Source organism: Lotus japonicus, chromosome 2, assembly GCF_012489685.1.
Source record: "Lotus japonicus ecotype B-129 chromosome 2, LjGifu_v1.2".
NCBI classification, from domain to species: domain Eukaryota; kingdom Viridiplantae; phylum Streptophyta; class Magnoliopsida; order Fabales; family Fabaceae; genus Lotus; species Lotus japonicus.
This window is the reverse complement of record NC_080042.1, coordinates 56,737,776-56,754,137: the sequence shown is the minus strand read 5'-3', so window position 1 is coordinate 56,754,137 and position 16,362 is coordinate 56,737,776. Positions and strand designations below refer to the sequence as shown.

The following is a 16,362-nucleotide window of genomic DNA, read 5'->3' as shown; positions in this document are numbered from 1 at the left end:
GCGCTCAGGCGCTCTGAATTGGCGCCTGAGCGCCCAGTCTCGACCTGTTAGCCTTTAAATAGGCTTTTTGCCATTTCTTTTGTAACTTTTGTCATTTTTATCATTTTGTTTCATAAGTTAGAAGAAAGAGCTTGAGTTCTGAAGCTTTGGGAGCTTTCCCTAGGTCTCATGTTCCAGGTTTCATCTTTATTTTCTAGCATGGATTTCATAGCCATGTTTGGCTAAACACCTTTTTGCTTTGGGTTCCTTGTAAGACTCTTGATGTTTTAATCTTATCTCCTTTTTCTTCACATGAATCCTCTGAGTAAACCCTTGAATTCCATATCTATGCTTTATGTTTCAAGTTAGATCATGAGTTAGCTTTATGCTTTTCTATAATATAATGGAAATTTGTTATAGATTAGGGACATGATATGGGATTACCTCTTCTATGCTTGCTACTAGGAATAGAGTAGGGGTTGCGGTTTGTTGGCCTGAATTGCATGCTTAGTGTCTTTAGCAAATGTTTAGGTTGTCAAGGAATTGAACCTATCTTTTGACTTTAGAGGATTGTCTATACAAGGCATTGATAGATGATTACATAGGCTATAACATCAAGGAGAGACTCGGAATTTTTGTGGGAAGAATAGGTTAATTTAAAACTGATTTAGTTAAGCAAGAACCCAAGGCAAGATCACCATTGTTATCACACACTTACATTTCTTAAGTTTGTCACTCAATCACTTGAACAATCAACCCTTAAAACTGAATTTTATTTGCTTTCCAACCGTGAACTCGAATCTTAAACTGAATTGCCACACCAATTCCCTGTGGTTCGATAATTTAAAACCGGGTGAATTCCGTACACTTGCGGATTAACCAAAGTGTTTTTGGCGCCGTTGCCGGGGAATTGTTTGTGGTTTTTGGTTTAAGTTTTTAGTTTGTGGTTTTATTTTAAGTTTTAACTTGTCTAGAATTTGTGCTACTAATCTTTCTCTGTGAGTGTCATACGCAGGTTGCTTTCAAGAGAGGCGCCACCATGGGTGGCCGCATGACAGAGGAGGAGCTGCAAGCCCACATTGAGGCAAGGATCCAAGAGGGTATCACCCTCCGCTTACGTGAACAAGAAGTTGAGAATGCCAACCGAACTCTTCGGGAACTAACTTCGGGGTCCATGAGCTTTGACTATCCCGGAAGTATTGTCATTCCCGAAGGAGTGGGGAACTTTGAATTAAGACCAGCATTCATCAACATGGTGAGCCAAAACCAATATGGTGGAGGTTCCTCGGAAGATCCTCATGCTCATATGGAGAAGTTCATCCGGAATTGCAACACTTATCGGGTGGTGAATGTTTCTTCAGAGGCAATCCGGTTGAGCCTTTTCCCCTTCTCTTTGAAGGACGCAGCAGAGGATTGGCTGAACTCACAACCCCAAGGGAGTCTCACTACTTGGGAAGACCTTGCAGAAAAATTCACAACGAGGTTCTTCCCAAGGTCCCTCTTGAGGAAATTGAAAAATGACATCATGACGTTCACACAATCCTCAGATGAAAATCTTTATGAGGCTTGGGAGCATTTCAAGAAGCTTTTGAGGAAATGTCCTCAACACAATCTCACCCAAGCTGAATGTGTGGCGAAGTTCTATGATGGGTTACTATATTCATCACGGTTTGGCTTGGACGCGGCTTCAAGTGGGGAGTTCGATGCTCTTCCCCCACAAGCGGGGTATGATTTGATAGAAAAAATGGCGATGAGAGCCATGAACTCCGAGAATGAACGCCAAATCCGAAGAAGTTCTTTTGAAGCAGAAACTTATGACAAGCTCATAGCCTCCAACAAGCAACTCTCCGAGGAAGTTGCGGAAATGCGGAAACATATTCAAGATGCCAAGTCCATTGGAGCGAGAGTAACTAGTTTGGAGTGCAAATTTTGTGGTGAATCTCATGATAGTGACCAGTGTACTGTCAATGATGATGGTGGCAAGGTCAGAACTTTGACTCAAGGAGGAAAAGCTCCAACCTCAGAACAAGGGCTTCTTGTCCAGCCGCAAATTGTTGTAAAGACAGTTGGCAAGAGGAGTCTTGAGGAGCTGATTGAGAGATTCATTGATCATACATCGAGTAATTACAAGAGCCATGATATGGCTATCAAGAGCTTGGAGAGTCAATTGGGACAGCTAGCAAAGCAAATGTCCGAGAATCACCAAGGTAAGTTTTCTTCCGAAACTTTAACTTTGACTGAGCAAGAAAATGCTGCTGTGGTTTCTACTAGGAGTGGAAGAGTGTTACATGGGCCAGAGGACAAAGTTGAGGGAGAGAAAAGCGAGGAAGCTGAGGTAGAAAGAGATGAGGGTGTTGTGGAGGAAAGAGTTAGAGAGCCTACTAGGACTAGAGTTGTTAACACCCATACTCCTGAACTCCGCAAGATTCCATTTCCCAAGGCTTTGGTGAAGAAAAATTTGGATAAACAATTTTCTAAGTTCTTAGAGGTTTTTAAGAAGCTTCACATTAATATTCCTTTCTCCGAAGCCTTGGAGCAAATGCCAATCTATGCTAAGTTCATGAAAGATATCCTCAGTAAGAGAAGGAAGTTGAGTGAGGTCGATGAAACTATCTTGATGACCGAAGAGTGTAGTGCCATTTTGCAAAGGAAGATGCCTAAAAAGAGGAGAGATCCCGAGAGTTTTACTATTCCGGTGGAGATAGAGGGGTTAACTGTGGTAGAAGCCTTGTGTGATCTAGGAGCGAGTATCAATTTGATGCCGCTTAGTATGTTTAAAAGGTTGAACTTAGGTGAGGTTACCCCAACTATGATTTCTTTGCAAATGGCGGATAGGTCCTTAAAAACCCCCTACGGGATCATTGAAGATGTTGTGGTGAAGGTGGATAAGTTTGTCTTCCCAGTGGATTTTGTCATTTTAGACATGGAAGAGGACTCTAAAGTTCCTCTCATATTGGGTAGACCGTTCTTAGCCACTGGTGAGGCTGAGATTAAAGTGGCTAAGGGAGCTCTAACTTTGAAAGTAGGTGAAGATGAGGTCCTCTTCAATATTTTCGACTCTTTGAAACACCGAGCGGATGAGGAAGTTTTCCGATGTGAAGTAGTGGATGAGCTCGTGTGTGAAGAGTTTGTTAGGATATCAATTAAGGACCCCTTGGAAACAACAATCATGGAGGGGTTAGAGATAGAGGACCAAAATCTTGAGAGGGAACTTGATTCTTTGTATCATGAGGTTAATGCAACTCTATCTCAATTAGAATCTGTCTCATCTCTTGCCACCAAAAGCATTTGGAAAGAAGAGTTAACTAGGGATGAGGAGATTCCAATTGAGGATAAGAGTGAGCTCAAGCCACTCCCTTCCTCTCTCAAGTATGCTTTTCTTGAGGAAGGTGAGAATAAACCTGTTATTTTGAATAGTGCTCTCACTCCCTTGGAAGAGGAGAAACTCCTCAGAGTTTTGAGGGATCACAAGTCAGCTTTGGGTTGGACTATTGATGATATCAAAGGTATTAGTCCTGCGATATGCATGCATAAAATTTTGTTGGAAGAAAATTACAAACCTATAGTCCAACCTCAAAGAAGACTTAACCCTTCCATGAAGGATGTGGTGAGGAAAGAGATAATCAAATTGCTTGATGCAGGTGTGATTTATCCAATTTCGGATAGTGAATGGGTAAGTCCCGTTCAAGTGGTTCCCAAGAAAGGAGGCATCACTGTGATTGCCAATGAGAACAATGAGTTGATTCCCACTCGTCAAGTGACGAAGTGGAGGGTTTGCATTGACTATCGAAGGTTGAATTCGGTAACTAGAAAGGATCACTTTCCTTTGCCCTTCATAGATCAAATGCTGGATAAGTTGGCTGGGCATCAATACTACTGTTTTCTTGATGGTTATTCCGGGTACAACCAAATTTGTGTTGCACCGGAGGACCAAGAGAAGACGGCATTCACTTGCCCTTACGGCGTGTTTGCTTATAAGAGAATGCCATTTGGGCTCTGCAATGCCCCAGCTACTTTCCAAAGGTGTATGTTTGCTATTTTCTCTGATTTGATAGAGACTTGCATCGAGATTTTTATGGACGATTTCTCTGTTTTTGGTCCAAATTTTGATGCTTGTCTAGGGAATTTAGCCTTGGTTCTGAAAAGATGTCAAGAGACCAACTTGGTCTTGAATTGGGAGAAATGCCATTTCATGGTTAGGGATGGCATAGTTCTTGGACACAAGGTGTCCGAAAAGGGGATTGAGGTTGATAGAGCTAAGATTGAAGTCATTGAAAAGCTCCCTCCCCCGACTAACATCAAGGGTATTAGGAGTTTCCTCGGGCATGCTGGATTTTATAGGCGGTTTATTAAAGACTTTTCCAAATTAGCTAAGCCTATGACCAACTTGCTTGAGAAGAAAGCACCTTTTACTTTTGATGAGAATTGTTTGAAAGCTTTTGAGTCTATTAAAGAGAGTTTGGTGACAGCCCAGGTAATTGTTGCTCCGGATTGGTCTCTACCGTTTGAAATCATGTGTGATGCTAGTGATCTAGCTTTAGGGGCTGTCTTGTGTCAAAAGAAAGAAAGAGTTTTGTATGTGATATATTATGCAAGTAGAGTGTTAAATGAGGCCCAAAGGAACTACACTACAACTGAAAAAGAATTGTTGGGTGTAGTCTTTGCGTGTGAAAAGTTTAGGCCTTACATCTTGGGTTTTAAAGTGATTGTTCATACTGACCATGCTGCTTTGAGGCATTTGTTTGCTAAACAGGACTCTAAGCCAAGGTTGATTCGATGGGTCTTACTCCTTCAAGAGTTTGACCTTGAGATCATTGACCGGAGAGGCAAGGACAATGGCGTGGCAGACCATTTGTCAAGATTGGAAGGTGGAGCGTGCAGCCCAATACCTATTCAAGAGGAGTTTCCGGATGAGAAACTCCTAGCTGTTTCCACCGAGGAACCCTTACCCTGGTATGTACACTTTGCTAATTTCTGTGTTGCTGGACTTATTCCCCATGACTTGACATGGCAGCAAAAGAAAAAATTTATGCATGATGCAAAATCTTACCTTTGGGATGACCCTTTCCTTTTCAAAGTTTGTTCTGATGGAGTCATTAGAAGGTGTATCCCAGAAGTTGATTTTGAGAAAGTTCTTTGGCATTGCCATGGGTCAAGTTATGGTGGACATTTTAGTGGGGAGAGAACCGCTGCTAAGTTTCTCCAAAGTGGTTTCTATTGGCCTACACTGCATAGGGATAGTAGAGCTTTTGTTGAGAGTTGTGACAGATGTCAACGAACTGGTAACATCTCAAGGAGAAATGAGGTGCCCCTCAAGAATATTTTGGAAATTGAGTTGTTTGATGTTTGGGGCATCGATTTCATGGGACCTTTCCCACCTTCTTTTGGTTGCCAGTATATTTTAGTGGCTGTGGATTATGTTTCCAAGTGGGTTGAAGCCGTTGCACTCTCAACAAACGACTCTAAGGTGGTGGTTGATTTTCTAAAAAAGAATATTTTTACTAGGTTTGGTGTACCTAGGGCAATTATAAGTGATGGGGGTACCCACTTTTGCAACAGAGCTTTCGAGTCTCTCTTGGAAAAATATGGTGTTAAGCACAAAGTGTCTACCCCCTATCACCCCCAAACTAGTGGGCAAGTTGAGATTTCTAATCGGGAGTTGAAACGTATTCTTGAAAAGGTGGTAGATTCTTCCAGAAAGGATTGGTCAAGGAAACTTGACGATGCTTTATGGGCCTACCGAACTGCTTTTAAAACTCCGATTGGTACCTCTCCTTTCCATTTAGTTTTTGGGAAAGCGTGTCACTTACCTGTGGAATTAGAACACAAGGCCTATTGGGCCATAAGGAAATTGAACTTTGATTGGAAAGTTGCTAGCGAGAAGAGACTCTTGCAATTGAATGAGCTTGATGAGTTTCGACTCCGAGCTTACGAGAGTGCTAGCATCTATAAGGAAAAGACGAAGAAGTGGCATGATAGGAAAATTTTGAATAGGGAATTTGTCTCAGGGCAATTGGTGCTGCTCTTCAATTCTAGATTGAGACTCTTCCCTGGGAAACTTAAGTCTAGATGGTCGGGACCCTTTGTGGTCAAGAGGGTGTTTCCTCATGGTGCTGTTGAGGTTGAAAACCCAGAGACCAAGAACACTTTCACCGTGAATGGACAGAGGTTGAAAGTGTACCAAGGTGGTGAGGTGCTGAAGTTGGAAACCATGTTTTTCAAACCTCCTTGATAAGGGGGATAGTCTACCTAAGACTATAACAATGGGCTGCTTGGGAGACAACCCAAGTTTTGTTGTTTTTGCTTGTTTGTTTGTTGCATTGTGCAGGGATTGAGAGCCTAAATGCTAGAGTAGGAGGTGACTCTAAGACCTCTATGGTAATTGGTAAAGAAGGTCAACTCTTTCCCTTAGTTTAGTTCATGCATTCTTACATATTTTCTCTTTTATAGTTTTTATTTTTCTTTTTATCATGCATTGTTATTTAAGTTTTCGTTTTTGGGTTTTTCACTTCCCTATACTCACATGTTTTCGCTATAGTTTTGCTTCCCTACTAGTGCTGTTTTCGTAAATGCTTTTGTGAATACTTGTTGTTGTTTTTGGGGATGAGTGATTGCATGTTGGGGAAGAGAGGAGGAGACTTCGGCCTTCCGAATGTTTCTTGAGAAAGGAGTCGAGGTGAGTCCATTAAGGGTCTATCTTTGACCCTTCACCATAAAAAATTCTCTGGAGGATCCTGACTCACTTGCAATTCTTGGTTCTGCGTTAATTTCACTCATAGCATGCTTAGTGATTTCTGTTTTATTCTTGAGACTTATAGGATCTCTTGAGATTCTAAGTTTGTGGTTGAGCATTGCCCTTAGTTGTCTCATTTGAGCTTAATTGGAGAATCTTTTTGTAGCCAAAAGTTTGGGATGGATGTTTGGTTGGAATAGTGGGGGAGTGATGGTCCTTGTTGTGTTGTATGGAGCTGAAAAAAAATGAGAAATAGTCTCTTGCCCCAAAAGAAAAAAAAACAGTGAAAAAAAAGAGAAAGAAAAAGAACTCCTAACTAAAAGTTGGAGTTGGAAAAAAAGAAAAAAAAAAGTTTGAAAAGGTGGGTGCAAGAGACTTGTGCAAAGAAAAGTGTGTAAGCTCCGGGGTTTTTAGAAGAGGACCACACTCAATGTGCTTGAAAGCCTAGTTTTCCTTTAGGGACCAACTACCATCGTGTTTTACCTAGCCAATGTTTCAACCCCTATGGAAGTCTCTTTGAATATTTGCATGTTTGATCTTTGTTGCTATTGAGTGAATGACATTCAGGACCTATGAACTTGCTTGTATGCTCAGTGCACTAAATGAACATCTCATCCTAGGATTTGTAGATCTAAATGCTTCTCATGAATGGACTCTACACTCTTCTCTTTTCAAAAGATGCATGAAGTAGGTTGTTGAGTCTTTCTCTTGGAACTAGCTGTGATTACTTTGTCCCCCTGTTTTGGTGAAGTATTCCTTGTTAAGAGCACTTGTTTGGGAGCATTTCTTGCGCTTGAGGGCAAGCGAGTGTTATTTACGCTCGAGGACGAGCTGTCGTTGAGTATAGTGGTGTGATGACCCGGATTTAGTAGTGTTTTTAGGGTCATTTCTTTGTAGGTTTTGAGTCTTTTTGTTGAGTCTCATGTAGTGTTTCATGCATTCTCATGCATTTTTATCTTTTCTTTAGTCTTTATTTTGTTTTGGTAATTTAGTAGTTTTACAGGGAGTTTTCTTGCATTTTAGGTAAAGTTTAGGACTTGCATGGTTTTGTTGTGTTAAGTGAAGGACTTCTTGTGCTAATGAGCTCTTGGAGCTTCTAGAATCTTCCTTGTCTTGTTGGTTAGGTTTGGAGTGCAGAAACTGAAGGAGAAAGAAGGCCAAAAAGCTTGGAATTGATGAAGAGCATAAAGAGGATTGAAAAGAGGAGTTTCAGAAGCCAAAAAGTCATTTTCAAGCGAGCTTGAGCGCCTAGGCGCTGGGGGATGGGCGCCTAGGCGCCAATTAGTCTAGAGAGCATGTTTTCTAAGTGCAATTGGCGCTCAGGCGCTCTGAATTGGCGCCTGAGCGCCCAGTCTCGACTTGTTAGCCTTTAAATAGGCTTTTTGCCATTTCTTTTGTAACTTTTGTCATTTTTATCATTTTGTTTCATAAGTTAGAAGAGAGAGCTTGAGTTCTGAAGCTTTGGGAGCTTTCCCTAGGTCTCATGTTCCAGGTTTCATCTTTATTTTCTAGCATGGATTTCATAGCCATGTTTGGCTAAACACCTTTTTGCTTTGGGTTCCTTGTAAGACTCTTGATGTTTTAATCTTATCTCCTTTTTCTTCACATGAATCCTCTGAGTAAACCCTTGAATTCCATATCTATGCTTTATGTTTCAAGTTAGATCATGAGCTAGCTTTATGCTTTTCTATAATATAATGGAAATTTGTTATAGATTAGGGACATGATATGAGATTACCTCTTCTATGCTTGCTACTAGGAATAGAGTAGGGGTTGGGGTTTGTTGGCCTGAATTGCATGCTTAGTGCCTTTAGCAAATGTTTAGGTTGTCAAGGAATTGAACCTATCTTTTGACTTTAGAGGATTGTCTATACAAGGCATTGATAGATGATTACATAGGCTATAACATCAAGGAGAGACTCGGAATTTTTGTGGGAAGAATAGGTTAATTTAAAACTGATTTAGTTAAGCAAGAACCCAAGGCAAGATCACCATTGTTATCACACACTTACATTTCTTAAGTTTGTCACTCAATCACTTGAACAATCAACCCTTAAAACTGAATTTTATTTGCTTTCCAACCGTGAACTTGAATCTTAAACTGAATTGCCACACCAATTCCCTGTGGTTCGATAATTTAAAACCGGGTGAATTCCGTACACTTGCGGATTAACCAACACTTACACCGGAGCAAGACCCCGCTTCTCACAATTTTTTCCAATAATATGTAGATAGGGAGAATGACCCTTGCAAAAAAGCCGAAGATATTTATTAAATTTCTGCCCCGAGTAATATTGTTCATGTACAATTTTACACTTCTTGACGAATGAATGGCGTCAACAAAGATATCCTCTTGCTATTTTTAGTTATATTTTTTAGTGATTTTTGTAACAATTTTTTGTCAAGATGATATTTTTAACTAAGGTTAGCTCAAGTGATAAGAATTAGGAGACATAAAGGATTGAGATGGTGAAAGGTGAAGGGTCTAGGGTTCGAACCCTGAGGAGGACTAATTTTTTTTTTTGGTAACAAAAGGAAATAAGAAACAACAACAAAGAAACTAAGTAACTACATCCTGACAAAGCAGGGGAACCACAACTGAGGGTGGGATCTTCCATTCCTTCCAATCCCAATTCTTCGTGACTGCAATCTTCGCCATCGCATCTACAACCATGTTCCTATCTCGGGGGACATGAATAATCTGCACGCTCCATTGCCTTGCTAGCAACGCTCGCCCAGCAAGGATCTCCTCACGGTGCCAGTAACTATCCACATTTGCACTGCTCATCAGTACTCACTGCACTTGAAGGCCCTCTAGATGTCGAGCTATAAATGACGTGTCCAAATCTAAATGAAAATAAGTGAATATTGGGAATTCGAAAACTCATTTAAAGAAAACATTGCCCATTTAGAATACATAATTTCCCTTTGACCATAGATTTTCATACCCTCTCTTTCTTTGGCACCTTACTATTAGGGGTTGAAGTAGGCTAAACGACCTTGATGACCCGCAAAGGTCTGATCTGGCCTAGAACATTTACTAAAAATGTCAGATTCATGTTTTTTAAAAAGGTTTCTTAACTAAATCTGCTAGGCAAACTTATATGTTTACATAAATGAAAATATAATAATAATATGTAGAAATTCATACTAATCAACTGACGTATTAGCCCTCGGTCTATTAGCTTGCTAGCCTATTGTCTTCTTTAAGATGTTATTCTGTATTAAATAGGCTTGTAAACATATTAGTAGGCCAGTTCATACCTTAAAATTTAGTTTATGATAAATGATCATCAAACAAGTTTGGACCGCGAAATTATAATAAATCTCCACACAACGTCTGCCTGAGCTATTTCCAACCCTACTCTCTTGTTTTTTCAATGGTGGGTTCTTTTGGGGAGGCTCAGATTTTTATTGTCTCAGGATATCTAGCTTTTGGAAACCTCTTTTTATTTTGTCGACACTTGTGAATACTTCTTGACTTCAGTATTATTATGTGTTAAGCCTTGTGAGTGCTTGGCCCGTTTAATATCAACCCTAAAATAGATTTTGGAAAAGTCTTGATATTATTTATTTAGTCTCACTTATTTTTCATTGGTGGTTTCAATTTTCCAAATTAGGGTTTACAACTATAAAACCATAGAAAGAAGAAAAATAGAAAAAACAATCACATTATTCTGCGGTATTGGCTTGTTTTAGAGTAAGAAGTAGAATAGAATGGGGAACACGTTTTGCTTCTTCTGTGGTTGCATTGGTCAAGCCAGCGTCGGTGTGGTGGAGCACTGGGGTCGCTTCCACCGTGTAGCGCAACCCGGCTTCCACTTCTTCAACCCCCTCGCCGGCGAATGCCTCGCCGGCGTCCTCTCCACCCGCATCGCCTCCCTCGACGTCCGCATCGAAACCAAAACCAAGGTGAATTCTCAATTCCCAATTCTGAAAAATTGATTGTGATTTCGATGATATTGATCGGTTTTTTTTATGGCGGCGGTGCAGGATAACGTGTTTGTGCAGTTGCTATGTTCGATTCAATACAGGGTTGTTAAGGAGAACGCTGATGATGCTTTCTATGAGTTGCAGAATCCGCAGGAACAGATCCAGGCTTATGTTTTTGATGGTTGTGTTTGTTTGGTTCGATTTTCTACGCGGTTATTGGTTTGACTTTGTGAATTTTTCTAATTGGGTGTTGTTGTTTGCAGTGACTCGTGCTATTGTTCCAAGGATGAATTTGGATGACTTGTTTGAGCAGAAGGGTGAGGTTGCCAAAGCTGTGTTGGAGGAACTTCATAAGGTGATTAATTCACTGCTTGCTTTTGTTGAATTATCATCATCAATTCTGGCAATCTTTAATGGAATATATATGCAGTAATTAATTCCAAACTGAAAAGAAGAATCTTAGTTATATATTAAATATTAGGGAAAATATATAGTTTACCGACGTGTGGTTGTTTCAAGTGGTATATGTTTGATCCCTCTAAAGCTTCGAGTCTTGTATATGAAAAATACCTCGCTTTGAGAGCTTGTGAGCAATTCCAAATTGTTAAGAAGAATCTTAGTATAATACATGAATTATGAGGGAAAATATTTATTAAAAAGTTTATAGTTTAATGCATTGTTAATGTTAACTTCAAAATCTTCACTTTGCAGTGAATACTATTCAATTTTTTGATTTCTTAACCGGTGCCGTTAGGACAATCGTTAGCATTTACCTGATTATTTTGGTTCCATTTATGATTATAAGTTATAACTGGCCGGTTGCATAGAAGGGTTTAATGGTTTATGATAAAGCATATGCTTTGGCATATGATGCTAAGTAAGATTTCATTGTACTAGTTCCTTTTCTTTCAAGGAAGAAAGGATCGAAATAGTAACCATGTCCAACAGTGGAAATAAAGATGAAAATACCATAATTAATTGGTAAATGATAGACGTTTTTTTTTTATTCTGTCTACGATGACTCATGATAATTTTTAAAATATCGATTTTCTTTTTATTAGAAATTTTGTGTATTCATATTAGGTTTGTGTGTTGTATTATAGTTGAGTTTTGTGGTATACTTTTTATATTTGTTGTATCCGTGCTTTATAGGTTTATGCTGAATTTCTTGCTTGATTTTGTATGTAAATACAATTATTATATTGATCTCCTTATATTTTGCATTAGGTGATGGGAGAATATGGATATAGCATTGAGCACATACTGATGGTTGATATTATACCTGATCCTTCTGTGCGTAAGGCAATGAATGAAATTAATGCAGGTATGGGACTTTATGGTTATTACTTATTAGGATGCGTTTGTGTTCCTCCTATGTTCATATCAAGCAGTTCTCTGTGTACTTATTAGGATGTGTATATGTATGTATACCTGATCCCCCCTGTGGCCCTGTGTTTGTATTTTTGCTTCTGTGTACTTATTAGGATGTGTATATGTATGTATACATTGGATTGGGTCTGAAAAGATAGTTCTCTGTTTTGCTGCTTTACGAATTTTTAGATATCTTGTCAATTGGTGATATCTCAATTGTAGTTTTGGGTCCTGTGAGCATCTTGATGAAATTGTTCTTAAATCACCCCCTCCCCATTTTCCTTTCTCTGTCCCAAACTCTGATTTTATTTCAAAGAAGCAGATCGTGCTTGAGCTGTGTGTCTGTGACTGTGTGTTTATCCCTACATGTCCCTGTATGCTACCTGTGTGTATTGCAATCTAGATGTCCCTTTATGGTGACTAATAGTAATCACTGAGGATTATTTTATTACAGCTCAAAGGATGCTACTTGCTAGTGAATTCAAAGGAGATGCTGAAAAGGTGCTTCTAGTGAAGAAGGCAGAAGCTGAAGCTGAAGCCAAGTATTTGGGCGGGGTTGGTGTGGCCAGGCAGCGACAAGCTATCACAGATGGCCTGAGAGAGAACATCTTGAATTTTTCTGGCAAGGTAGAAGGCACTTCTGCTAAGGAAGTGATGGATCTTATCATGGTTACTCAGTACTTTGACACAATCAAAGACCTTGGGAACTCATCAAAGAATACCACAATTTTCATCCCCCATGGACCTGGCCACGTTAGGGATATTGGTGACCAGATACGCAATGGAGTGATGGAAGCAGCCAGTGCTCAAGTTATCGAGTGATTTTGTAACGCTGTCTCTATCTATGTTGCCCATCTGACTCTCTTTCTCATGCACACACACTCAAACACACATTTATAGTAGTATACGGATAAGTATTATGTTTCTGCTTAATTTTGAAGAAGAGAAGTTTTTGAGCAGTTGGGAGTTGTAATTAAAGATTGAGTCTTGCTATACAATCTTTGTAGTCATTCTACACGTTCATTGTCATTTAGATGATGAGACAATGCAAAAGGTGATCTGCAATCTGCTTTATAGGAAGTTGTTTTTCTGAAGGAAAAAACATATTGTTTTAATTTTCCTCTTTTACGAAGTATGTGTGTATGCATATGGTCAAAACCCAAGTAGTATGTGGCGCTTGACAATCTTTAGCTTAGAGCATCTCCCATGCAAGGTTGTTAGTTGAGTTGCTTAAACACTATTTTGGTGGGCCCAAACTGCCACATAAGATTTAAGCAATTCATAAGCAATCCATGTTGATTTTGCTCCAATGCAAGGTTGCTTATTTTACTTTTAGTAGGGTCCCACTATACTTTATATTTATATTTTTTATTCCCACATTTAAATTTAAATATTAATTCAAATGTAACTGATTACTTTTTCAACCACATCGGAGGTTCAATCACGAGATTGTAGGTTTACAAAATAGATCGGAGACATGCAATAAGTCATTGTTGTCGGAGTCGTTGCTGCGCCGGTGGTGCTCACCTCATATCCCTCTCCGGTTCTCTCTTCTCTTATGTAACAAATTTTTGTTTTGTTTTGTTTTTTTCTTTTGTTTGGGACTTTCAACAATTTGTATTTTAAATTTATTAAATTTGTGCTCATCTCCCTTCTCTTCTATAATAAATTTCTGAATATTATTTTATTTTTTTCTACTGCTTGTGACCTTTATGGATTATCTTTGTTTGTTGCTTCTGCTTGTTCTTCCCTCTTCTTTTAACGAGAATTCTATTGCTGGTTGAGAAAGAGAAAACAGTTTTTTAATAGCTGCAGCAAGTTAAGGAGCGTTGCTTAGCTTTGAGCTGTTAGCAACGCCACCTCAGCAAGCTTCAATGGGGCAGAAAAATAAGGAACGCACCTTATTTTAAGCAACCAGGTTAAGCAACCCCCATTGAAGTTGCTCTTAGAATGTCTGTGCCTCTGTGATTTCATTTTTGGAATTGTATTCAACTGAGGATCTCTGGCGGGGGGAAATTGCAGTAGTGGTCCACTCTAGTTGCATGCTGGAGCGCTAGAGGATTTCCACCAACTTATTTTATCCTTAATGGGATTTGAACCCACATCCTTAGGGGAGTGAGACTCAAATCTGGGTTCTAACTGCTAACGGCTAGGTATGCCAACCCCCATGTTGGCTCATCTTCTAATTTTCAAATGGCCACATGCCACAAGTTTGAACATTCCGTTTATGTTTGGATGGACATATAGAAATGAAGTTTCTTCGCAGGTGATAAAGATTAAAGAGTATTAAAATTCTTTAGATAGTGAGGCATTGTTGAATGGTATTTTTGCTGGCGTGGGGATTCTTTCATATCTAAGAGAACTATTCCTTGGTTTTGTTTGTCCTCTAGGAGTCTAGGGTAACATCGTTATCTAATAGATAGATCGTGTTGAGAATAGAAAGGATAAGGGTCGGATATGTTTTTGGTCAATGTATAACAAGTCAGATTTGGTTTTAGATGTTGTCCGAGTAAAGTTGTAAAAACACTCTATAACGATTTGAGAAATTAAACGGTTTTAGTGACCGCCTGAGCTAAAGTTTTGACAACTTTGCTAAGCATCTATTGAAGTTTTTTTTTTTTTTACTTCATCGGAAAACTAACAACAAGAAACAAACTAAACACACAACATGGAGTCTTTTAACAATAGAGATTGACCAAAAAAAAAAACAATAGAGTCTCTAATTCAAAGAAAGGCACATCTAACGCACGCCATCCAAGAGACGCTGCTCTAGCTGCATGCATCGCCATACAGTCTGCCGCTTCATTACATTCACGGGGAATCCACGTAATCTTCACCATCCAATCCCAACCAATGAGTTCCACGATCTCAGCTGCCACTGGAAAGAGATGCAGGTCTTGGCGCGCCTCCAACAAATGAACCAGCTCCCTGCTATCTGTTTCACACTGCAGTTTCCTGTGCCCACGAGCCCAAGCTAGCTGAAGACCACACCACGCAAAGCAAGCGACTCCGTCATCAAGGCCGAGCCCCCTCTCTCCATAGCCATAAAACCAGACATCCACACCCCCTGATGATCCCTCAAGAGGCCACCACAACCCATCACACACTCCTGGTCCCTAAAACTCCCATCAATGTTAAGCTTAACCTCCCCACACGCTGGCGGATTCCACCTAGGAAGCAGCAAACCCCCCCTGTCATCTCCTTGCTCCATACATAAATTGATCTCATCATGCTCCACAGGAAGTCTCCGAAGTTGATGTGACATGGTAATAGGTAATGTTTAGTGACATGGTAATTTGTAATTTTTAGTTAATTTTTTTTATATGTGTATAACTAAAGATTATATCAATATTTAATCTTAAATGTTCATCGATGTTCATTAATGTTCTTAATTGTTCATCTTCATCAAACCCTCATCACTCACCCCAGCAAACCAGAAACCACAATCATCCAAACCCAGCAAACACCTATCAACCTAGAAACACCAAACCCAAAACGCTTTATTTATACCAACAATTAATGTTCAAAATTATAGTTAATTGGGGAGGGATTAGATAGGGTGAGTAATTTTGGGAATTGTTAGAAAAACCTCAAATACCATGTCTTTAGAAAAACTACACGTGGGTGTCATATAAGCGAACACATGGCAAATTAGATTGAGCTCTTGCTTGACATGCTATTTCTCTTATCGTTGGAATGTTTTGCTATTTTACTTCGTCAAGTAACTAAAACGAAATGCTTAAAGGTACCAACATATTTAACCCAAAAATAAATACAGTTGACATGTACATTTCCAACAATAACTTTCTCCTCCACAATTTCTATTTCGTATATGTTTAGGTCATTGAAAAATATCTTAAGAACAAAGTGGGAGCCATGTCGATCATCCTATTGGATTTGACTCCTCTAAAATGAGAAAGTCACTCCTCTAAAGTAGGGGTGTTCATAACCGAACCAATCCAAACAAAACCGACAAACCGAACGGACTGAAAATTGAAAAAACCGAAATTATTTATTGGATTGGATCGGATTTCGGATTTGATTTCCAAAACCGAACCAATCCAATCCAAACCGAACATTCACAAATATGTATACTTTTAGTTATACATATATCATTCTATTTACACTTACATAGTACATATTTATTGTATATATATTGATTATATCACACATGCATCAAAGTTTACTATATACATGTATCAAAGTAAACAATTATAATCATAATTTTAAAATATGTTGACTATGTTATAATTTATGAATGTTATATTAATGTTATAAATTATGTATCATTGTATTTATCATATATTATATATTTTTAAAATTTATACAACACAATTTCAAAGTAT

At 39.1% G+C, this 16,362-nt stretch overlaps 1 protein-coding gene and 1 non-coding gene across 2 annotated transcripts; one reads left to right on the top strand and one right to left on the bottom strand.

The window, feature by feature from the left end:
* Positions 1-1,486: 1,486 nt before the first annotated feature.
* LOC130741592 (small nucleolar RNA R71) lies at positions 1,487-1,593 on the bottom strand. The gene has a single exon (XR_009020482.1). It is a non-coding gene; the product is annotated as a small nucleolar RNA R71 (small nucleolar RNA).
* An 8,769-nt stretch (positions 1,594-10,362) lies between these two features.
* LOC130738470 (hypersensitive-induced response protein 4) lies at positions 10,363-13,131 on the top strand. Its single transcript, XM_057590456.1, has 5 exons — positions 10,363-10,624; positions 10,706-10,826; positions 10,909-11,000; positions 11,873-11,969; positions 12,471-13,131. The coding sequence occupies exons 1-5, from the start codon at positions 10,430-10,432 to the stop codon at positions 12,836-12,838; spliced, it is 873 nt and encodes a 290-aa protein (XP_057446439.1). The 5' UTR covers positions 10,363-10,429; the 3' UTR covers positions 12,839-13,131.
* Positions 13,132-16,362: the final 3,231 nt, after the last annotated feature.

Bases quoted from the DNA above. Each gene is read 5' to 3' on its own strand.
- LOC130738470 (XM_057590456.1), top strand. From the start codon at position 10,430: ATGGGGAACACGTTTTGCTTCTTCTGTGGTTGCATTGGTCAAGCCAGC. The intron at 10,625-10,705 runs GTGAATTCTCAA...GCGGCGGTGCAG, and splicing joins GCATCGAAACCAAAACCAAG to GATAACGTGTTTGTGCAGTT. The intron at 11,001-11,872 runs GTGATTAATTCA...ATTTTGCATTAG, and splicing joins TGTTGGAGGAACTTCATAAG to GTGATGGGAGAATATGGATA.